The sequence below is a fragment of the Petaurus breviceps genome, unplaced genomic scaffold (genome assembly GCF_028583685.1).
Source record: "Petaurus breviceps papuanus isolate PSGF00001 unplaced genomic scaffold, PetGlider_PUasm1.0 82569, whole genome shotgun sequence".
Taxonomy (NCBI): domain Eukaryota; kingdom Metazoa; phylum Chordata; class Mammalia; order Diprotodontia; family Petauridae; genus Petaurus; species Petaurus breviceps.
Window position 1 is genome coordinate 18,313 of NW_027186580.1, and position 24,425 is coordinate 42,737.

The 24,425-nt window shown below is 35.8% G+C and overlaps 1 protein-coding gene across 6 annotated transcripts in view; it reads left to right on the forward strand.

The window, feature by feature from the left end:
* The window catches only part of LOC138176161 (rho GTPase-activating protein 29-like), a 48,829-nt gene that overhangs the window by 11,111 nt on the left and 13,293 nt on the right, over nt 1–24,425 (forward strand). The window contains exons 2-13 of one of the 6 annotated variants that reach the window (XM_069106930.1): nt 1,923–1,983; nt 2,357–2,494; nt 6,096–6,160; nt 6,637–6,747; nt 6,867–6,947; nt 7,158–7,241; nt 7,690–7,827; nt 10,431–10,621; nt 11,700–11,863; nt 12,441–12,572; nt 20,093–20,191; nt 22,344–22,507. In XM_069106930.1, coding sequence (XP_068963031.1) covers nt 1,923–1,983; nt 2,357–2,494; nt 6,096–6,160; nt 6,637–6,747; nt 6,867–6,947; nt 7,158–7,241; nt 7,690–7,827; nt 10,431–10,621; nt 11,700–11,863; nt 12,441–12,572; nt 20,093–20,191; nt 22,344–22,507 — 1,428 coding nt within the window. Of the gene's footprint in view, nt 1–1,922; nt 1,984–2,356; nt 2,495–6,095; nt 6,161–6,636; nt 6,748–6,866; nt 6,948–7,157; nt 7,347–7,689; nt 7,828–10,430; nt 10,622–11,699; nt 11,864–12,440; nt 12,573–20,092; nt 20,192–22,343; nt 22,508–24,425 lie in introns of all 6 variants that reach the window. The other 5 variants (XM_069106929.1, XM_069106931.1, XM_069106932.1 and 2 more) reach the window with 5 other exon arrangements.

Genomic DNA, 24,425 nt, shown 5'->3' on the forward strand with positions numbered 1-24,425 from the left:
TTAGCCATTCCCCAATTGAAGGGCATCTCTAAATTTCCAGTTCTTTGCCACCACAAAAAGAGCTGCTATAAATATTTTAGAACATATAGGTCTTTTTTTTTTTTACCCTAATCATTTGAGAAACAGACCTAATAGTGGTATTGCTGGTTCAAGGGGTATAGGCAGTTTAATAACTCTTGGAGCATAATTCCAGATCGCTCTCAAAAAGATTTAGATCAGCTCACAGATCCATCAACAATGAATTAAGGTCTCAGTTTTTCCACATCCATTTCAACATTTGTCATTTTGCCCTTCTATATAATTTTAGCCATTCTGATAGGTATAAAATGATATCTCAAGGTTGTTTTAATTCACATTTCTCTAATCAGTAACGATTTGGAGCACTTTTTCATATGTCTACAAATTGATATGATTTCTTCATTGGAAAACTGCTACTGATATCATTTGGCTATCAATTGAGGATTACAGATTTGACATAGTTCTTTATATATTTGAGATTTGAGATCTTTATCTGAGAAAGTCTATATAATTTTTTCCGCAGTTTTTTGCGTTCCTTCTGATTTTGGCTACATGGGTTTTATTTGTACAAAATCTTTTTAATGTAGTTAAAATTATCCATTTTACATCTCAATGATCACTCTTATTTGTTCATAAATTGTTCACCTATCCGTAAGTCTGATAGATGTTCCATGTTCTTCAAATTTTCTTGTAAAATTTCCTTTTATATCTAGGTCATGTATACATTTCAACCTTATCTTGGTAAAGAGTATAAGATACTGGTCTATATCCAATTTCTACCTGATTGCTTTCCAGCTTTCCCAACAGTTTTTACCAAATAATTCTTGTCCTGAAAGCTTAAGCCTTTAAACTTGTCAGACACTAAGTTATAATATTCATTTGCTGCAGTAAATTGTATGTCTCCTCTGTTCCACTGATTTACCTTTCTGTTTCTTAGCCAGTACCAAATAGTTTTGATAATTACTGCTTTATAGTATAGTTTAAGATTTGGTACTGTTAAACTACCTTCCTTTTATTTTTTCCCATTAATTCCTTTAATATTCTTGTCCGTTAGTTCTTCCAAATGAATTTTGTCATTTTTTTTCTAACTCAGAAAAATAATTTTTTTGTAATTTAATTGGGATTTCATTGAATATATAACTTTTGATTAAATAGTCATTTTTATTATATTGGCCTTGCCTATTCGTGGACAATTAATCTTTCTCTATTTAAATCTAATTTAATTTGTATACAAAGTTTTTTTTATGATTTTGTTCACATAGTTCCTGGGTTCATTTTGGGAGGTGTAGTGGTTATTTTTCTTAAAAGTATTTTTATCCTTTTCACAATTCTGTTTTCCTCTAAAAAGTGTCATTTTTCAGTTTATACTGATAGAATTTTTGTCAGGAAAGCCATTAGATGGTTAGGAGAGATTGGGAGAAAATTCCAAGATGTTTATCTGTATGCTCATTAATCAGATAAGTTCAGGGAAAAGTATAAAAATGAACTGCTGTTACTTATTTAATCCTGGATGAAAATATTGAAGTTTTTAGGGAAGTTTTTATGCCTAAAAAGATAAAAATAAAAGATGGAGGGAAGAGGTTGCTCCTTCACGGTATCTATACATTTTTTCTTATTTCCTAATTTATTAGTTTTAAGGTTCGCATGAAGAATTCTGGGTAACTGAGTGGCCCAATATATAGAAGACTGTACCTGAGGTCAAGTAGGACTCATCTTTCTGAGTTCAAATCAGCCTTAGGCATTTACTGCTGTATGAGCCTGAGCTCTTAGCCCTATGTGCTCAGTTCCTAATCTGAACTGGAGAAGGAGATGGTAGGCATAAAAAGTCTTCTAAATGAGTAGGCTAAATTCTTTTGTGTAGCTTTTATTTTCCTCTGATCTGTATTTTTTTTTTTACATTGTAGTCCTTGGAAAACATTTCTGTGGAATCAGTGGGATTGCTGCATGAAAAAGATAATCTTCAAGGTACTTAAAAATATAGGTTATACTTTTGTCATTTGTCCTTCTCAGTGTACTTGCTAAAATTTATGTCTGTTTGCTAACATTGGCATCATTCTCTAACTGTGTAGAGTTTCCATATTACATTGGAAATGACCAAAACCAAAGCTGGATCTGGTCTGATCAGTTGTAGCTTTTATGACTTGAAAGCTATTTTTTTTAGAGGGAAGAAAAAACAAGTATAGAAAGACAAATATAATTCAAACTATGGTGTTTAAATTGTTCTCAAAGTCTGTCAGCGGTAGAGCATCAGTTTTCATTAGAAATCGCCTGAACTGCTCTTCTTGCTTAGAGAACTGATGCCAAAAATATATTCTACATTTAATATTTTCTCTTTCAGGACCTCTGTGGCCCAAAGAACTGGATAGCATGCTTCTGAGAAATGATGATGGAGTTGAATTGGCTTTGTCGTATGCCAAAATGTGGTCAAAATATACCAAAGATATAGTTACATGGGTTGAGAAAAAAATCAGTCTGGGTGAGTGAGTCTTTGAGGCATTTAGTCAGCTTTGTTGTTGTAGAATTAAACTATTCATGAATTGTCTGATGGAATCATTAGTGTGATTTCTATATTGTAGTTTCATTGAAGAAAGTAAAAATAATTGTGTTTCATATTGTTGAAATAATGAAATGGTCTTATATGTACTTGGGAAACTAGGTGCTGCAGTGAATGGAGCACTGGGCTTGGAATCAAAACAATTTATCTTGATGAGTTCAAATTTAGCCTCAGATACTTAACTGTATGACCCTGGGCAAGTCACTTAATTCTGTTTGCCTTAAGTTTCCTCATCTGTAAAATGAACTGGTGAAGGAAATGGCAAACTACTCCAGTATCTTTGCCAAGAAAACCCCGATGGCATCCTGAAGAGTCAGACATGACTGAACAACAACATCATAATGTATTGTTTGATTTACTTTGTCTGGTAGCATGCTTGTAATACCTGCTTTTTTGGATTCACCTGATATCCAGTAAAGTTTTTTTCTAGCTCTGTGTGTGTGTGTGTGTGTCTTTGTTTTTTAGATGTATTTTTTATAAGCAACAGATTGAGAGGTTTTGTTCTGTTATCCATTCTGTCATTCTTTTTCCTTTTATTATGCTGTTTAATCCATTCACACTTAGTTATGAGAATCTAGGAAAATTATATTTTCCTCCATTTATTTCAAATATTGTTTTTTTTTCCAAATTTGCACTTTTCCCTCTTTTTCTCTGTAAACATTATACTATGTCTCTTATTTATTTTAGCCTTAATCAGTTTTAAGGCAACCCTGTTCCTACTGGTTTTATTTACATTATCCTTACCCCCCTCTCTCTCTACATCATTTGTTATCCTTTTTCCTAGTATTGCAGTTTTGCCTAACTTATTATTTCCGTTTTCTTTTATCTAGTTATTCCTCCCTTTTTTTCTCTCTCAGTTAAGTACTCAAGTAAAATTTCTTTATTTCTTACCCTTCAATTTTGTTTTGTTCATTTTACAAATTTCATTTTTTATAACTTCTTCTGAAAAAGGATTTCTTTCCCTTGTTCGTTTCATTATTTATCTTCTTTCTGTCTATTTTAGACTTTTATTCTTTAATTTCATGGACCTTATGCTTATTCTTAGTCTCTGTTTCCCTCATGAAATTAAAGACTTTAAGATCCCTATTTTGTGTTTCTTATTCTGAACAGTTTTTATGTTATTGTCCTGTAGATCTTGTTTCCTGGCCCTCTTTTATTGTTGTGTCTCATTTTTAGAAATACCAGTTTCAGCAGGTGATAAGAATATTGTTCTAATGGAGAAATTTTCCTATATCACTGATTTTGCAGTTTATTATTAACCTTTGCCCCCTTTCCCATGACTTTAACTTGACTTCCCAACCCCTTTGACTTGAACTTTCCTCTTTAGATCTTTGTCTTCTCACTGTTTTGGATGTCAGTTGCTTCCAGGATCTCTGATTCCCCTTCTCCTGAGGCAGAATGAGTGATCTCTTTAAGCATTAAATCTCTGCAGGTTATTAGTTGTACCCTCTCCCACTACTGAAATAAGATTTCCTTTTCCCGTTCTTCACTTTGCTTTCCTCATCTTACGCTCTCATCTTCCTTAGAGACTACAGGACTTATTTTTCCTGTCATTATTAACCATTGACTTGATTAGAGTATGTCACTTATTCCCATTTTTTTATTCCCTCCCCCATTTTGTGCACCCCCCCTCCCGTTTTGTAATTTAGTCCCACAAATCCTTCTTTCTCCCCCATCCTCCCCCCCTCAAAATCCATTGGTTTACCTGTAGGCTGGGTATTAGGAGATTTATTAGTCCATGATATTTTAGGGCTATTTTTCAACTGTTACTTCTGTTTGACCTCTGTTTTCACCCTTGTCTCCTGTGTGCATTTAGAAAGAAATTTCTTAATTGTCACTTTGTTGTTGTCTTAGTTTTGTTGTTGTGTTTGGTTACTTTGTTTACCCTTTTTGTATATCTGAGGTTTTTGAAAGGCAAATAATTTCTTCAGATCTAATTTTCTTTCTAGAAATGTTTTAAAAGCTTCTTTCAGTGAAATATACATCTTTTTTGACTAATGTGAAGCTCAGGTTTGTAGGGTAGGTCACCTTTTGTTGTATTTTGAGCTCCTTTGTTTTTCCCAGCACTAATCCATTCACTCCTGTGGTTTCTGGTAGATACAGAATGGTCTTGTGTTATTTGTATATTCTTTCTCTTGTGTTTGAAGGTGTTTCTCCTAATCACTTGCAGGATTTGTTATTTATCAGTGGAGTTATTACAGATACTGTGTTTTTTTGTTGTTGTTGTTGAGTTTACAGCATAGGTATTCTTTTTTTCCTAGAGGTAATCTGTGGATTCTTGTTGGCACTTTGTTTTTTGTGTTCAGAAATTCTGGGCACTTGTATTATTTCTTGCATTCTGTGTTCTGTTTTTTTTTATTTGTTGTGTTCATTTGAGAGACCCAGAATTCTTAAATTGAGACTTTGAGATTAATCTTTTGTCTTATTTAGATACAATATTTTCTTCTAATGTTATTGATTTTTGCTTCTCTTCTTCCCAGTTGTCCTTCACTTCTGTGTATTTGCATTTGCACTTAGTTATTGTTGCTTTTCTTTTCTTTGTTTATACTTGGCCATTGTACATTTAAGTTTTCCTAACCTGACAATTATATCTGTAGTATAGGCCATACATTCCGCTTGTATAATTCTTATTCATTAAAAAAAAAACTATTCAGAAATATCCTTCTGTGGTTTTATGTTATCTTGAAAATCCATAGGTCCTCTCCATCATCAAGTGGTTGATTCCTTTGTCTTATGATATTTATTCATAGATGCCTGTACTATTTTAGGTGATAATGGAATTCCTATTCCCTTTTATTAATATCTTCTCATGCCCAAGATTGTTAATTGAATTTACCTTCTAACTCTCTCCCCCTTTGAGTTCAGTTTCCTAGGAGCTGGACCTCAGACCTGTCTTAAGTCTCTTGCCATGCTAGACAATTCATGGTTTATCGGCTTCAGTCTCTGCCTCAAATAACTCCAGGAGGAACAGAATTGGTCCCAACTATATGCTTGGCTTTTTACTCAGATTTAGTGGAATGCCTCTCTAACACATATGTGTGTCCTTTCCCAGTTCCTTGTTCTCTTTTTCTGGTCTGTCACTGTACAGCTGCTCTCCTGTCTAAGCAATCTTTTCCCTTTTGGTTTTCTGTGGCATTGGTGGGAATGTGAGTATAGTTGAGTTCTTTTGGAAACCCATGCATTGACTTCTGTGGCCCTTCTTTCAGAGCTGGGTGAATGGTGAGGGAAAGGAGTGCTGAGTGAGCACGTTAAGAGCTAGAGATTAGTCTTCCTTGCTGTTAGTTCACTTGTTAATGTTGTTTGGATCCTTGGTGTCTTAGACTGTGGAGATGGCTGAAATATCTTTATCTCTTGTGCATAATTCCTATTTTGGAGATGTTTGAGAGTTGTGAAGATCAAAGAAAACATCTAGTCTTTCATCTTTTTGGTCATGTGATCTGTATAATTTTTTTAAATTGTGAAATAGAAACATCTATGGTTTTTGTTTTAAAGATGACAATTAATTAGAACTTTTCCCTTCCAGAATTGGAATGTGCTAGAAACATTGCAAAGATGGCAGAGACAACTAAAAGCATTATTGGACTTCAGGTAATTACCTTGTGAACTTCTGAGGTATGAGAGTGAGTTGGCAGCTTAAGAGTTTTGTTAATTACCTATCCTTGATTGAATGAAATGTTTGATTGTGAAGCATAATTTCTAATTAAGACTAGCTTTGTTGGTCACAGACAGTCCTCTTTTGGCATACATTCATTCTGAAATGGGATGCTCTTTTCCCTGCCAAAACAAATTTTAATCCTTAGCTTTAGAATTAATTTTTCTTAAGGATCATTGTCATAATCATTATTAACCCTAATTTCACTCATCAGAAAGTATACCCTGAATGAAGCTTAGATAAATTGTCTTTACAACATGGAATTCAGTTTGTTGCTCTCTAGAGGTCTAGGCCCAATATTTCTCATGGCACTTCTTTGGCTCACAGAACTTATTCTTCATGATCACCTGGGTGGAGGCAGGGACTAGACACATTTCTATTTTGGAAGTGACTTTACTATTTTAAATCTTAGGAGTTTATGCCATTCCGCACCTTATTCTTAAATGCTTTTGATAATGATATTGAGAGCAGTCAGCTTTCACAACAAACAGCAGCAGCTCTTCAAGCCAACAAATTTGTTCAGGTAAAAAGTTAAACGCATTTGTAATTTCTGTTGCTTTTAAAATCAGAAATAACTTGTTTGTAAATTTTCACTTGTAAAAAACAAACAAACAAAAACCTAGCAATTTTTATTTTTGATAGCCTCTCCTTGGGAGAAAAAGTGAGTTGGATAAACAGAGGAAAGCAATTAAAGAGCTTTGGCAACGAGAACAGAAGAAAATGGTTTGTATCACAATGAAATATGGAAGTAACCATTCCTTCTTTCTTACTGCTGTTCTTCCCTTGCCTCACATCTGCAAACACCTTCCAAGTTTAAAATTTAAGCATCTTTCCTTATGCAGTACTTTTCAATGCTTTCTTTTAGCTGAGGTACCTAATGTGCAGAAAGAATGTATAATGCAGGGTTTCGATGTCTTTTTTCTCCCTACACAGCAAGAGACAGAGGCATCTCTTAGAAAAGCAAAACTCTTGTGTATACAACAGCAGACTGAATATGAAAAGGCCAAGTCTTCCACAGTGCGTGCTGAAGAGGAGCATCTGAGCTCAAGTGGAGGGCTTGGGAAAGAGGCCAGCAAGCAGTTAGAGAAAAAGCGAAGGCTGGAAGAAGAAGCTCTGCAAAAAGTGAGTCTTCCTTTTGGTTACTGGAAGTTGGAGCAAGCAGCAGCAAATAAATTCTTGATTTCATTTCATTATATTTTGTCAGAGGCAGAACATCTTGAGAGGGTGGGGTATATGTGTGAGACTAAATAAGGCTAGTTCATGATGTTTACCTGTTGGGCAGTTTATATATGCTGCTGTTCAATTCTTAAGATGACAACAGTTGAGATCAAGAATGGTCACTCTGCATTTTTTTTTCTTAACAAATATTCCATAGTTGGAACTATTGAGGCCATATATTAAGGCATTTCAAATGCTATTGCTTAATATTAACTTTGATATTCTTTAATATTCTCATTCCCTGCAGGTTGAAGAAGCAAATGAACACTACAAAGTTGTTATGATAGATATGGAAGGAAGGCAAAATGATTTAGACCATACTAAAAGTGAAATTTTAACACAACTTCGTGAACTTGTTTTCCAGTGTGATCTAACTCTTAAAGCTGTAAGTAATTTAAGGGAACAAAAGACTTGAATTTTATATCTGTTTTGGAACCTGTGTGGAAGGAGGGAGGAAAAAGCTGTCAGATTTTTTATAACTAAAGGAATCTTTTGAAGACTAACAGAAAAATTTGATTTACAGTGACCATTACGTTTAGTTTTTGAACCTACAGATTATCTGTAGAATTGTGAAACATACCTGTGGTCTTTATATAGTTAGTGATGAATGTTGAGTTTTTTCTTCCTTTTATAAAATACAAAATGCACTATGCACATATAAGTTATTGTCATCATTTATGTCTCATCTATATTATGGAGTTTTTCCATTCAAGGTTATAATTTCTCTGGTTTGGATAGAAATACTAGGTTGCTTTTGTTTCTTTGAATTCAGTCTATCTTAGATTGGGATATATAATTAATCTGGCTACCTAACCAGCCCTTTCTGAACACTATAAACCTATTAGTTGCTGTTCTTGAACATTGTTAAACTATTTACAAATTGGAGCAGAAGATAATTGGGGAACAGGGAATAATGATCTTGATTGTTTTCATTTTTCTGCATTGTTTCCAACCAGCCATTCCCTGTTTAATTTACCTCAGATTGAGAATTGAGAAAAAGTTGTGTCTTTTTTTTTTTTTTAAGCAATTGGGGTTAAGTAACTTGCTCAAGGTTACACGGCCAGTTATTTCTGGGTGTGGTGCTGAGTATCTGAGCCCGGATTTGATCCAGGTCATCCCGACACTGGAGCCGGTGCTCTTACTCGCTGAGCCACCTGGCCGCCTCTAAGCAACTGGGGTTAAATAACTTGCTCAAGTTTACACGGCCAGGTGTTTCTGGGTGGGTGCTAAGTGTCTGAGCCCGGGATTCAATCTCCAGGTCTTCTCAACACTGGAGCCAGCGCTCTTACTCGCTGTGCTACCTGGCTGCCCCGAAAGTTGTAGTCTTAATAATGTTGAATTTTCTTTTTTACCTGATTATCACAATTTCCTTTTTTTATTTGATTGTCTTGAAATAGTTTGACCTGTAAAAAAAGATATAAGCTTTTATGTTAGTTGTTTTGGTGCATAGAAAAATAGAAGGCTACGTCCTTGGGTTTGAGAAACTTATAATCTATTTAGTAATCTAGGACCAATAAACATGAAATGATCTGTAATTAATAAACCACAGCATGAAATAAAATACTCAATGGTATGGTACAGACATAGGAGATTAGAGATGTGTTATGTAATTAAGATGGAATACTGTTGTGCTGTAAGAAATGATGAGCAGGATGCTCTCAGAAAAACCTGGAAAAACTTGCATGGATTGATGCAAGTGAAATGTACTGTGTACAAAGTGTCAACAGTATTGTAATATGATCAGCTGTGAATGACTTGGCCATTCGCAGCACCACAGCAATCCAAGACCAACTCTGAGGGATTTAGAATGAAAATTGCTATCCTTCCCCGGAGAAAGAACTGATGGTGTCTGAATATAGATTAAAGCATACTTTTAAAATTTTTTCTTAAGGTTTTTTTTTTTTTTGGGGGGGGGTGGTCCATGTTTTCTTTTACAACATGCCTGTTATAGATATGTTTTGCACAACTGAACATGTATGACCTATATTGAACTGTTTGCCTTCTCAACATGGAGTAGGGTAGGGAGGGAGACAGAGAATTTGGAACTCAAAACTTTTAAAAAAGGAATATTAAAAATTGTTTTTGCATGTAATGGGAAAAATAAAAAATAAAATACTAAAAAAAAAAATGGTCCCTTGCTTTTGTTAGAGTTGGGGTAATTACAAGAACTTTACAATTTCTCTAAGACAGTTCAATAGATGAATTCATAAATAAATGAAACAGTGAGTGAAAGACCTTCTAGATTGGCTATATGGTATTACAAATACATGTTCATGTTCTAAATGTAAGTTATTTTCAGAATTTATTTGCATAATGGGTAAAAGTCAGTCTTTTAAAAATAATACAGTGGTACAGATGAGTAGAAATTTTAGCTGTGAATTTTCCTTTGTTGGGCAAATCTTCACAGTAAAGAGTATGTACTGTACCTTCTCCTTTGCTATTCCCCTGCTACTTCCATCTTTTAAACTCTAAAACGCAAATCAGAAAGGACAGCAGTAGTTACATTTTGAAATAGAAACAAGCATAACCTAAGTGGAGAAAATGCTTACTGTGCTGGCCTATCCTACTAGGAGTAGTACATGAAATTTCCAGTCATATATAATTGTTGAAGCCGGGAATTTATGTTATTAACTCAGAGTTAAGATTTTAGGCAAGAGGTGTCTAGCTGGTAGAGTGCTGGGGGATCCCTCCTTATTAAAACTTTGAGTCATTTGGGGAAAATAGGCTATCTTCTGACAGGTTCCTTTTACAGTAGGAAAAAGCCTGCCCCTTATCACCCCTTCCTAAAAGTTTATTTCAAAGTAAATTTTGTAGGGAGTCATTAAGTCTCTATCTCAGAGATACCTGTGATGAATAAATCCTAGCACACTTTTGTGAGCCCTTAGAGATGGGAGTTTAGATGTTGTATATAATAGTGTGATGTTACTTTTAACTAAGTTTGTTAAGCTTCCTGATTATTCTTATGCTTTATCTTTATTTGACAAATAGGCAGTGGTAAACCTCTTCCAGATGCAACATGAGCAGGTTGTGTCTCTTCCAGTTAACTACCAGGCTCTCTGTGAGAATGCCAAGTTGTGTGACCCCGGGCGAAAGTTTGCAGAATTTGTAACGACAAAAACTTCACCCAAGGACGATGTTCACATTAAATCTAGTTCTTTTGAAAGTTCCAAAATTGATGGGTAAGAATTAATGTGTTGTTGAAATTTAGTAAAGGGACCTCATTTACTGCCAGATTCAAGTCTAGTTTGAGTAGACCTATTCCCTTGGACAAGAACTTGATGACTTGTTCTTTTTTGTCTTTCCTTTTTGAAAGTAATACATGTATTGAAACTGATAGATTGTGTATTGAAATGGGTTTATTTTTCTTCAATTCAGGTAAAAATAAATGCTGCCATTAATTTTGAGGTGATTTTTTAAAAATTCAAAAACATTTCAAAGAAAAGGAAACTAAGAATCTTAGATCTAATCACTTTTGAGTTTCTGGAAAATTAGTAAAAAAATTTGGATACAGTTCAGCTCATTGGGCCTGTTAACTATTAAACTAGTCCTTATAAGTTTAACCAGTCATAATTGTATGTACTTTAAATTTTTTATTATAGTACTTTTCTTGATTCAATAAATACTAATTGAGTACTTTCTGCTTCATGTAGAGCACTATGCTACCTAGATACTTTGGGATATACACAGTTAAGATAATATATATTTCTTGCCCTCACAGCATGAATGAGATAGTAAGACATATGACTGTGGTCCACACTATTACTAGAACGTGCGTTAGAGTATTGCACAGCAGCATGTGTGTCAGTTCTAAAAAGGGATTAGGGAATTTTCATCAAGAAGGTAGCATTGAAGGTGAACCCTTAAGGATTGGGGTAGTGCTGTTCAATAGGGGAAGAGGAGGGGGAAGGACATTCCAGGAGAAGTCAGAGGACTACTTAGGGACAGAGGGAAGAGGAAAGAGAATAGTTTATATTGACTGGCTTATCATAGACAGTATAGAGGGAAAGGAGTAATATGAGATAAATTAAAAGATGTAGTGGTATCAGATTGTGGCGGTGTTGGAATATTTTTGGATGTCTGTAGCACTTAAACCATATTATTTTCTTAAAGTGAGTTCACATTTTAAGTCATTCTTTGAAATTCAACAATATAAATACTGCATTATGAAATGAATGTGCTTTTGGAATATTGAATATAACACAAATAATAGATTTTCCCTCCATTGACAGGTTATGTTTCTTGGATTTTTTCCCTTAGATTTTTAAGTAAGGAGTCAACAGATAATCAACATGGATCATATGGAAATGTATCTCAGAATTCTGGAGACTGTACATTTCATTTATTAGAAGATATTGGAAGCCCTGTTTACCATTCCAAAAAAATTGGAGATAAGAGATCCTGTAGCAGCCTAGATACCCCAGGTAATTTTTCATATTCTAGGGAAGACTGACTTGTATGAAGTGAAGTTATTTTTTACTTAGTTTTAGTCATATCCCTGAAAATTTATAAATCAGATAAAAGGAGTGATCATAAGTTTTGCAAATGTTTACTAGTATACATAAAAGTGAGAGGCAGCGTGGCTGGCCTTGAAACCAGAAATATCCTGCCTCTAACATATTCTTTCTGAGTGACCCTGAGTAAGTTGCATCGCTTCTCAGGGCTCTAGACAATCCCTAACACCATCACTTGGAGAGAAGATGCCCAACTTGCACTGGTACCAGGGGTTTCCTCTTCTTGGCATTCCCTCTACTGAAGAAATCATAGGTCCAGTCCTTAATTCTTTATAAAAGTGTTAATATCTTAAATAAAATGTTCTTACATTTAAAGTTGATTGTGCTTTAAATAATTTTAACTTGCTTGAAACTCTAGAAAGTAACTACATTTAAATATGGCATTTGCAAACTGATTCATTTTGCATGAGACTTTTGCTCTGCTTTATCCTCTAGCTAAGCCATAGCTTTATTTTGTAGAAATCTTCAAATATTTTATTTTTTAAAGCTGTCAGAGGGCGACCACCCCCTGTCAGATCATGGTCAGTTGGCCATCAAGGTGGTGGAATGTGCAGTGATTCAGAGAGTGCTGGAGGAAGCAGTGAATCAAGATCCATGGATTCTCCTTCTGCCAGTCCAGGTACCTAAACAATTATTTTTAACTCTGGTAGTGTTGTTGGAGAGTTACAAATACTAATGAAATTTAAAAGATTTTTAAATGGTTTTTGTTGATGATATTTTTGATCCCAAAACATAGCTTTTGTCCAGTGCTCTTATTCCTCTGCCTGAAATGTTCCCAAAATATCCTTTCTACTTTTCTCTAATGTCACAGTTTGTATATGTAGGAGTTTTCTAAGGAACTCCCAGATGGAAATCTGTACTCATGAGAACTGAGGTGACGTCTGATCCATATTGCTGTTCTTCCACCTTTCCCCTACCCTTCCTTCCTTCCTGAGCTATCCCTGTCCTTTTAGGTTGGTTTTTGTGTTTGTCTCTGTCAGTATCTTTGGGGCCTTCCCTTTCCCTTTTTAGCCACTCTAAATTCTGGAGGAATGCTAGACTGTGTGTCTTCTTCCGGTCAGGAAGTGCTGGAAGCAAAGTTTATGTTATCCGTGCAAATACTTTTATAACTGAACTTCATAAGACATACATGAGTAATTTCCAGGAGATAAATTACCTTCCACATGCTTCTGGTAAAGCTGTTTCAATCTCTTTTAGGATCTTAGTGCCTTTCCCATTTCCATGAAATACCCAATGAGATAAAAAAAAAAAGGAGCTAGGATTTGCATCCAACCATAAGCTACCCCATAAAAAATGTAACTTATCCAACAGAGAAATAGGAGAAGAAAGGGATAAGGGAATTGGGAGTAGGAAAGATAAAATGGAGGACAGATTAAGACCGATAGTAGTTAGGAGCAAAATAGACTTTAGCGGAGGGATGGGCTTAAAAAGAAAGAGAAGAAGCAGAAGAAAATGGAATGGAAGGAAATACACAGGAATCATACCTCTTAATGTGACTGGGATGAATTCACCCATAAAATAGAAGTTGATAGTGGAATGGATTAGAAACCAGAATCCAATAATATGTTGTTTAGAGACACACGAGACAGATAGCTACATGTAGAGATAAAATAATGAACTGGGATAACTGAATCTAATATCATGAACTAATAAAAAGCTGAACTAAAAAAAGCAAGGGGTAGTAATCAGACAAAGCAAAAAGTAAAAATAGACCAAATTAAAAGGGATAGTGAAGGAAAGGACATTATGCTAAAAGGTACCATAGAGAATGGAATAATGTCAAAAAATTTCTACAGCAAATTTCTCTGATAAAGATCTTATTTCTCAAATATATACTGAGTATAGAACAGAGTCAGATTTATAAAAATAAGAGCCATTCCAATTGATGAATGGCAAAAGGATGTGAACAGGCAGTTTTCAGGAAATCAGAGCTATCATCATATGAAAAAATGCTCTAAATCACTATTGATTGGAGAAAGAGAAATTAAAATAACTCTGTGGTACCACTTCACACGTATCAGAAATGACAGATGCAGGAGGGGATGAGGGAAAAAATAGATAATCTAATGAAATGTTGGTGTGGTAGTGACTTGGTCCAAGCATTCTGGAGAACAATTTGGAACAAGACTCAGAAGACTATAAAACTGTACATACAATGTTGTAATGATGATCAAATGTGAAAGACTTGGCTACTCTGATCAATACATAATCCAAGACAATTCCAAAGGACTTGTGATGAAAAAATGGTATCTACCTCCAGAAAGAGAATTGATAAACTGAATGCAAATTGAAGTATCATTTACTCACTTTCTTTTTCTTGCTTTTTTAAAAAAAATATGGCTCATATGGAAATATATTTTGCATGATTTCACAAGTATTTTGATACCATATCACTTGCCTTCTCAGTAGCTGGGGAGAGGTGGTGGCAGGGAGGGAGAGATTTTGTATCTCAAAATTTGAAGAGAAAAGAATGCTAAAAATAAATAACAAATTGAAGGATATTTTAAAAAATAAAATTGCTACTCAGGAGAAAGGATTATTTATTCTGGCATTTAACATCTTTGAATTTATAGTGAGGAAAATCTTTTTTGCCCACAGTACAGATTTGTGTCTGTCTGAAAATCACACAATGGGAAAAAAAAGACAGGATAACAATATGAATAACTATTTTCTCCTTTTCTAGAAATTAGTCTAATGTTAAGGATACGTTAGAGAGGTGAACTCCAGGAAGTATTAACTGCACCTTTGCTATCAGTAGACCTTAGGGAAACTAAGTTGATTTCAGCTTAGACCCAGGAATTTGGTTCCTTTCTCGACCTGTTGATGGATTAGTCAAGCTTGACTTCCTGGTCTAGGCCCAGATCTCCAACTTTGTCAAGGAAGAAGACCAGATCTCATTAAGGGGGTGGTGGAAGGGTTGCTGTGAAGCTAGTGACTAAATATTTATTTATCTAGTTATAGATTCTTATCTATAATATGTGATTTTATAATATATAATCTTATCTATAAAATATTATTCTACAAGTGCCCTTCATACTCTATCTCACTTTGAACTCCTTTTCAAAATCAGCCAATTTTGTATTTGAATTGGGTTTGTTTAAAAAAGAACCTACCTCTCATTGGGAAAACCACTGACCTGGAAAATAGATCCAGGAAAGATAATTTTAAAATTATTGGACTACCTGAAAGCCATGATCAAAAAAAAGAATCTAGAAATCATCCTTCAAGAAATTCTCAAGGAATAGTGCCCTGATGTTTTAGAACCACAGGGCAAAATAGAGGTTGAAAGAATCCACCAATCACCTCCTGAAAAAGATCCCAAAAAGAAAACTCCTAGGAATATTATAGCCAGATTCCAGAATTCCCAGATCAAGGAGAAAATATTACAAGCAGCCAGGAAGAAACAATTTGAATATTGTGGAAACACAATCAGGATAACACAGGATCTGGCAGCTTCTACATTGAGGGATTGAAGGGCTTGGAACATTATATTCCAGAGGTCAAAGGAGATAGGATTAAAACCAAGAATCGCCTACCCAGCAAAACTGAGTATCATGTTTCAGGGGAAAATGTAGTCATTCAGTGGAATAGAGGACTTTCAAGCATTCTTGATGAAAAACCAGAGTTGAATAGAAAATTTGACATTCAGATACAAGAAGCATGAGAAGGTAAACAGGGAAAAGAAATTATAAGGAACTTATCAAAGTTGAACTATTTACATCCCTACAAGGAAAAACGATAATTGTAACTGATGAAACTTTTCTCAGTATGAGAATAGTTGAAGGGAATAGAAATATGTGTATATGTGTGTGTATACATACATATATATGTTTATATAGGAGTGTATATATGTGTGTAAATACATATGTGAGTGTGTGTATATATGTGTACATATATACATAAACAGAAGGCACAGGATGAGTTGAATAGGAAGGGTTGACATCAAAAAAATAAAATTAAGAGGTAAGAGAGGAATATAATGAGAGGAGATAGGGTGAGACAGAATAGGGTAAATTATCTCATATAGAAGAGGCAAGGGAAAACTGTTACAATGGAAGGGAAGAACAGGAAGGCAAAAGGGTGAAACTTACTCTCATGGAATTTGGTTTAAGGAGGGAATAACATACACACTAAATTGGGTATCTTACCCTATGGGAAAGTAGGGAGAAGGGATAAGAGGGGGGATGATAGAAGGGAGGGAAGATTGGGGGGGAGGGTAGTTAGAGGCACAAGGGACAAGGTCAAAGTAGAAAACAGAACAAGTGTGGAGTGGGATAGGATAGAAAGTAATATAGTCAGTCTTTCACAGTATATCTACTATGGAAATGTTTTGCAAAACTACACATGTACAACTTATATTGAATTGCTTATCTTCCCTGTAGGGGTGGGTGATGAGGGAAGAAGGGAAAGAATGTGGAAATCAAGTTTTAAAATCAAATGTTAAAAAAATTTGTTACTGTTATTATTATTATTTTTACATGCAACTGGGAATAAGATATACATTCTATGTGGTATAGAAATCCATCTTGCCCTCCTAGATAGTTAGAGGGGGGGATTGGGGGAGGATATAAGAGAGAGCAGATTGGGGAATGGGGTATTTGGTAGGATCATTGTTTTGGGGTGGTGGGTAGGGGAAGGACAAGGAGAAAATTTGCTCAAAATCTTGTGGAAATGAATGTTGAAAACTAAAAATAAACAAAAAAAGAACCCACCATATTATTCAGTTATAAGAATTATGATTTATATACTACTTTAAGGTTTGCAAAGTATTTTATATCTTTTATCTCAGGTGATCCTCACAACTAACTGTGGGATATAGATATATGCTGTTATTATCCACATTTTATAGATGAGTAAACCATGAAAGTTTAGATGATTTGTTCAAGGTCACACAGCTAGTAAGTGAGGTGGTAGTGCAACTCGCATCTTCCTGATTCCCCTTTTACAAAGAAGTACAGTTAAGGAAAACAGACTTTTTCTTAACAATATGTTCCTCTTTTCTTTTTGCACCCATAGCATACTACCTCTTATCTTACAGAAGGGAGATATAACTTATCATCATTCCTTTGGAATAATACATTGACCAGAATTTCAAAGTCTTTTAGTATTGTTTTTCTTTATACTATCGTGTGTGTATGTGTGTGTGTGTATTATTCTCTTTGTTCTACTTACTTTGTCCTACTTCAATTTATACAGATCTTGCCAAATTTTTTTCTCTGAGGTTTTCATGGTATCTATATATATTCTGATATAATAGTAATTCATTACATTCATACACCACAGTTTGTTTAGTCAATATTCTGATTGAGGGACACAACCTTTTCCCTAAATTAATTACAGCATTCTCTCTATTTTTTTGTTTTACAAAATAACCTACTGTTTAAGAACTATCTGTATTAAAGTCTGGAAGTGGAAGCAAATCTTTTATGTTGAAAGTAGTAGAATATTGTAGCCTGAGACTCTGTGTGTGTGCGCGCGCTTGTGTTGTGCTTATGTATACTTCAGAAACTTGTTTTATAAGTATGAGTATTGTTCCCTCCGCTGATGTAGATTGTAATCTTTCTAACTTAGTGTTGGTTTTCTAGAGGATCTCTGGGGTTTTTTTTCTTATTAAAATTTAATTTTCCCCCCAATTACATGTAAAAAGGATTTTTAACATTCATTTAAAATATTTTTTTGAATTCCAAATTCTCTTTGTTCCCCTCCTCCACACTGAAAATGCAAACAGCTTGATATAGGTTATATATGTGCAGTCATGCAAAATAATTTCTGTGTTATTCATGTTGTTAAAGAAAACACAGACCGAAAAACCCAAACAAATGAGAAATAAAGAAAGCAAAGAAAAAGTAGGATTCAGAAGGCAGTCAACCTTCCATGAATTCTTTCTCTGGAGATGGATTGCATTTTTCATCATAAGTCCTTCAGAATTGTCTGAATCATTTTATTGCTGAGAATAGCTAAGTCATTCAGAGTTGATTATTGTATAGTATTCCTATTATTATATATGACTTTTAAGGTGTTATTTTCTTCAACATTTTTTCTGCCTCCTTTATCAAACAGTTGATCATTTTTTCATGATTTCCTTCTATCAATCTCATTTCTTTGCCCAATTTTTCCTCAACTTCTCTTTCTTGATTTTTAAAATCCTTTTTGAGTTCTTCATGGCCTGAGACCAATTCACATTTTTCTTTTAGGCTTTGTATGTAACAATTTTGATTTTGTTGTCTTGAGTTACTACCGTGTTTCCCCAATAATAAGACACTGTCTTATTATTTTTTTTTTTTTGACAGAAAAACACCAGAGGGCTTATTTTCAGGGGAGGGCTTATTTTAATGAACATTGACAGCTATTTTAATAAACAGGTAAATGTGAACCAAATAATGTACCTTTATTCAATAAGCAAATCACTGGGGAAGAACAGGATGATGCGCTCACTGCTGCAGCTCTGATTGGATGCAGCTCAGAGCACGGCGTGCGTTTCACCGGGGGTGGGGGGTGGGGGGGGAATCACCTTCACTACAGTAGCAATCTCGATAGGGCTTATTTTAGAGGGATCTTGCACAGTAAGGGGAGGGCTTATTTTCGGGATAGGTCTTATTATCAGGGAAACACGGTATGTCACTATAGTAACTTTCTATAGTCAGGATTTTTTTCTGGTGTTTGTTCATTTTTTCAGTCTATTTCTTAATTATTAGCTCTATGCTAGAGGGGAACTCTGCTTTTGGAGTGGAGAGGGCAGTGTCTGAAGCTTCAGGTTTTTTGTGCAGCTGTTTTCAGTTCTTCCAAGGTTGTATGATCTAGGGAGAGGTGTGTTTACTACTCTTCTAGCCTGTGCTCTGGTCGATGAAAGACTGCACTTGGAACTGTGACCGAGGCCCCAGCTCTCCTGCAGCTGTGAGCTCTGGTGTGCTAGTACTCCTCCTCACCCTGGAGCTGAGAGCTAGAACTGCATCCCGGATGGCTGTGCAACAGAGTCCTGCCCCTATTGCCAGCAGAGGAGGGGGACCCTGTAACAGCCTTCTGACTCCCTTTCTGTGGGCTGAGCGGTCCAGAAACTACCAGTGTGACTACTGATTCAGTTGCTTCCAAGGCCTGCTGCTAGTTTACTGGGTCAAGGCCTGTGCTGGACTGCACTCCACTGGTGTGACAGACCTTTTCTGACAACTTTCTAAATTGTCTTGGACTGGAAATTGTTTCTTTTTGTGGGGCGTCCTTTTTGTGGGTTATGCTCCAGAATTAGTTTTAAGCCATTATTTAAAGTTCTTTGAAGGGGTTTGGGGGAAAGCTCTGGTGAGTCCCTCTCTAGAGGTTCTTTGGCTAAAAACATTCATCACTGTACAAGTAACCTTTGGCCCCTGGTCCGTGGGCAACTGACATGAATTTTTCCCCAAACATGCCTGATTTGAAACACAGGCTTGGCCTGCAAAAACTTTAAAATGACAGTGCTCCAGAGTAGGTCTACCTTAGGGAAATTCACACATACACACACACACACACACACACACACACACACACACACACTCACATACACACACATACATACACATACACATTTATGTGACACTGTCCCTCAATTATTTGAAAATAATCATTGTGTCTCATTCCTCCCTTCAACTTCCCTGTTCTACTGTCTTCTCTCCTCTAGACTAAGCATACCTGTCTGTCTCTTTTCAGTATATATATTTAATCATAATTACTGATATTTAAATAGTCACATTTTAGAGTCTGCAAAGTGTCTTATGTACGTATGTCATTTGATCCTCACATTGGCTCTTTGAGTTAGATGCTGTGGGTTGATATCCCAATTTACAGATGAGAAAACAGATTGCCAGATGTTACCTTGCCCATGACTACAGAGCTGGTCAGAGGCAAAACTCAACCCAGTTCCAAGTCTGGCACTCTAGCCATTATGTCTCCTCTCTCTCTCTCTCTCTCTCTCTCTCTCTCTCTCTCTCTCTCTCTCTCTCTCTCTCTGTCTCTCTCTCTCTCTCACACACACACACAAAAACACACATACACACATATCTATCTCTAACATTCAGCAGAAATTGTCCTTTATAAAATGAAGTCCTTATTGTTCGAATAAAAAATCTCTGTAATTGCATACACAAATAGTTTTACTAGTCTGTCTTCTTACAGGGGATTTTAAACGCAGGCTTCCTCGGACACCATCAATGGGGACTATGTCTTCTGCTGATGAGCTAGATGAAAGAGAGCCACCTTCTCCTTCTGAAATTGGTATTGTACATTGTACTTTATTTGACCTAATTTTAGTTAGTCAGATGAATTATAGCCATAGTGTATAGTTATGAATAAGACTTGAAATCTTAATATGAAAGTTATATTTATTTGGCTGTGTATGCCAAATAATAGTAATATCAACAGCTCACATTTGCAAAGGTATTTTACACTTTACAGAAAGTTTTTCTCAGAGCATCCCTATTAGGTGTAGATAGTATGTAAAACATTGTCCACATCTTAGAGGTGAGGAAACTTAAGGCTCAGAGAAACTTTTATTTGCTCAAGGTCACAGAACTGGTAAGTGATAGAGCTAGGCTTACTTATCCTAGGTCTTAAGTGGCTTTTCATTACCCTCATACACTGTCCTTCACCAGGCATGATGATTATAAAACTATTCAATAATTAGACCTCAAATGTGATTTGACAAATATGTTAGTCAAATCCTAAGACTATTTTTCAGAAATAATTATTGCATGATGTATGGGATAGAGACATGATGATAGACAAGAAATTCTGTTTTCATCAAACTAATAATGCATAGCACTTAACAATTAAAGCAGTTCTGTTCAGTGGCAACACTTTAGAACTCTGTGTCAATGAAGTGTGATTCTTGGTAGAGAAACTAGTAGAGATATGAAAATTAAAGGACATTGAAGGAAAGTAGTTGTCTTGGTGACCAAGTTTATTTCTTATCTGTTCATTTGATTGAACACATTACATTATAATTCTTAGGACCAAACTTGTTTTGACATCAATTTAAGAAGAATATTTTAGATATTTCTAGAGCTTTAGGAGTTAGTAGAGATGGAAAGAACCTTAGACATCATCTAATAGAATGGTAAGCAAGCAATAGAGGGGAAAAGGGTCTTACACACGATGACACAGTATTAACAGAGGTTGATTTGACCCTGGAGACTCTGACTCCAAAATAATTTCTATTTCTAGTTTTATATATTTCATATCAGTAGGAAATTTTCTGTCCCAAAAATAAGTTAATAAGTCTTTCTGATTAAACCTATTATTAGATTTAAGTTTAATGATGATGAAGATGGTGACACCATGACCTTTGCTTGAAGAGCTCCCCTTGCTTTTTCTAAAGATAAGAATAAACACATACCTTAATACAGGGGTAGGGAACCTATGACCATGAAGCCACATGTGGCCCCCTAGGTCCTCAAGTGTTACCCTTTGACTGAATCCAAACTTCCAGAACAAATCCCCTTAATAAAGAGATTTGTTCTGTAAAACTTAGACTCAGTCAAAAGACCACACCCAAGGACCTAGAAGACATGTGGCTTCAAAACCGCAGGTTCTCCACTCCTCCCTTAAACCATGACACAGAGAAGGAAAAAATACTACTACCATATTATAATTAAAATGAGAAGTGATAATTTGGTGTCCTCTTGGAAGGTCTGTGTTAATTAAGAGTAGGACTCAATGTGCAATTTGATGCATGTGTTGATCTGAAGAGCATAAGGTAAATTAGTAGGACTAAGTTCTTGATAAAATTTTTTAGTCTTTTAGTTGATCTTATCTTAAAATTCTTAGGTTCGTGTAGTGATTTAAAAAAATTCTTTTTGGTACAAATTCATGAGATGATGTTAAAAACATGGTTATGATAGTGCTACTTTTTGAGTAATATTGAAAATTGCCAAGAGATTAATATCATCAACAAGTTCCTTAAGACTTATATGGGGGCGGCTAGGTGGCACAGTGAATAGAGCACTGGCCCTGGAGTCAGGAGGACCTGAGTTCAAATGTGGCCTCAGACACTTAAACACTTACTAGCTGTGTGACCTTGGGCAAGTCACTTAACCCCAGTTGTCCTAAAAAAAGGGCAAAAAATGTTTGTTATAAAGACTTATCATATACTTTTTGAATAGTACTTTAAAAATGCTGCTTTATGATCACCATAATTGTAGTTTAATGAATTATCTTAAAAAACAGGTAACTGGCCTCACATTATAAAAATTAGAAATACATTTGCTAATGTACTTGTAAGGAGTCTACTTTTGTTGCCTGCTTCAATGTCTTCTATTGCCAGTCTAAGTTAATTGCATGTTGTAATGTTACTGTCATTTTTTTAAAGATTAATTTTGGTCAGTGAGTATATTTTAAAGTCAAGTTATCACTGAATTTTGTTTTCAAGGCTTAAATGAGCATTTGCCTGAAATTACCAGTTTCCCTGGACCATTTAGAAATGCCCTCAAGTCAAAAGCTGCTCTCAGCCATAAGCTTCGGAAACTGAGGACTCCCTCTAAATGCAGGGAATGTGACAGTTTAGTCATATTTCATGGAGCAGAATGTGTGGAGGTAAGAAATATCAGAAAATGGTCAATTTCTGATTTTGTGAAAATGCTTTAAAAGATGTACTGTAATAATGGCTCACTGTTTTTCCTATTTAATACTCCATTAATGACTAAAGGGCTGAATATCTGAACAGAATAGTTGCTGAGTAATACAGAAGCGCTTTGGTCTTGCTGTCGCTGAGCTCTCTCTGCTGGCCTGGGCCGTAACCCTTTTTGCTTCTCATTGTGTGTGATTACTGCCTCTCTTCTCACGTGTATCCCTCCCTCCTGATTCCTTTTTGTTGTTGTTTTTGCTTTTTGGAGGGGGGAGGGCAGGGCAGTTGGGGTTAAGTGACTTGCCCAAGGTCACACGGCTAGTAAGTGTTAAGTGTCTGAGGTCCTCCTGACTCCAGGGCCGGTGCTCTATTCACTGCGCCACCTGGCTGCCCCTCTCTCCTCGTTTCTTGATACACACCACAGGAGCTTTCTGTCTCTTCTCTCCACTCCTGCGGACTCACCTCCTTTTCTGGTAATACCAGTCCTTGAGATCCTTTACTCACTAAATGAACATAATTAATTGAAATAGCACTAGCATGCTGTAGCGCCAACACAATATTCACAGAACTGACGGCAACAGTAAATATGCTGGCATAGTGCTCAATCACAAAATATAATAAAACACTTGTCATGTGGAAGATAGAAACAAAACATTTATTCAGACAGCAGAAAACCGAATCCCAAAACAAGAAGGCTGAATCCATCATAGCAGCAAAGAAGTTAATACACCATAACAGCACAGAAAGCCATACCATCCTTTAGCCTTCTCACAAAACAACACTCACAAGCCTCGCTGTCTGCTTGGGTGCATCTTCTCCTCCCTCCATCTCTAACTGCGCCAACACCCAGCTTCCTGTGGATTCTGTACCACCCTTCGGCAGAATCTTTCTACCACAGGCTCCATGTGATTACCCCCTAATTACCTATTAGGGGGCTGGGAAGATCTTCAAATTCCCATTACCATTACATTCAGACCCGAGATCTTTCACGTCCCTTACACAGCAAAAATATATTAACAACACATTTCATTACATAGGTTAATGGGAGTTTAGGGGTAACTGGTGGGATAACTGGTGTTAACAGAACTTTACAACAATATAACAGGGATAACGGAAAATAAGCGTATAAAACAATATCTTAGTGTGGGGGTTTGGGTACCCTATTTTACCAATTAGTAGAGTCAAATGTAGATGCCTATAAGCAGGAGGAGCTATCATTACTGATATTTCTATGAGAAACTGCTAAAGGGATATTGTGATACTCATTTGCATCTCCAACCATGATAGCAGTTTTCATTACTTCCTCCAACTTTCTTATACAGTCTATAAGTGAATACGAGGGTCTGCCTATACTGGGCCACATAGAATCAGTGGGATACATTTTATTGCATCCATCAGCAGCTAAAGCTAATAGATTGGTCGTATTGCTACCTCCTGCCATGTGAAATCTCTAAAAACTTGCTGGACAAAAGGATTCTGACAAATAGCTATAAATTTCAAGCAGTCCGGACTATCTACCTGTACTTCTCTGGCCCCTTCATCGATGATTCTCACCATCCAAGACACTAATGATTCTCCCATCCTTTTAATGAATCTGCTTAATGTATCAGTAACCTCTTGCTGAATGAATTCCTCAGTGATCTCTGTGAACTTTTTTTTGGCTTCCCTCATTCTCCTGCTTTCTTCTTAGCATGAGGTGCCCTGCCCATGTAAAAGCCTGGTCATGTAACATTGTGATATTTTCCTCCCAGACATTTTCCTGGCAGTTGTCATCATGGCAACTAGGTTCTGCCTCTTCCCAAACTGTATGAACCTTCCTTCTTTTACTTTTCAGCTCCTTTTTGAGACCTAAATTAATAGCTTCTTCTTCTACCACATGAGACCCTC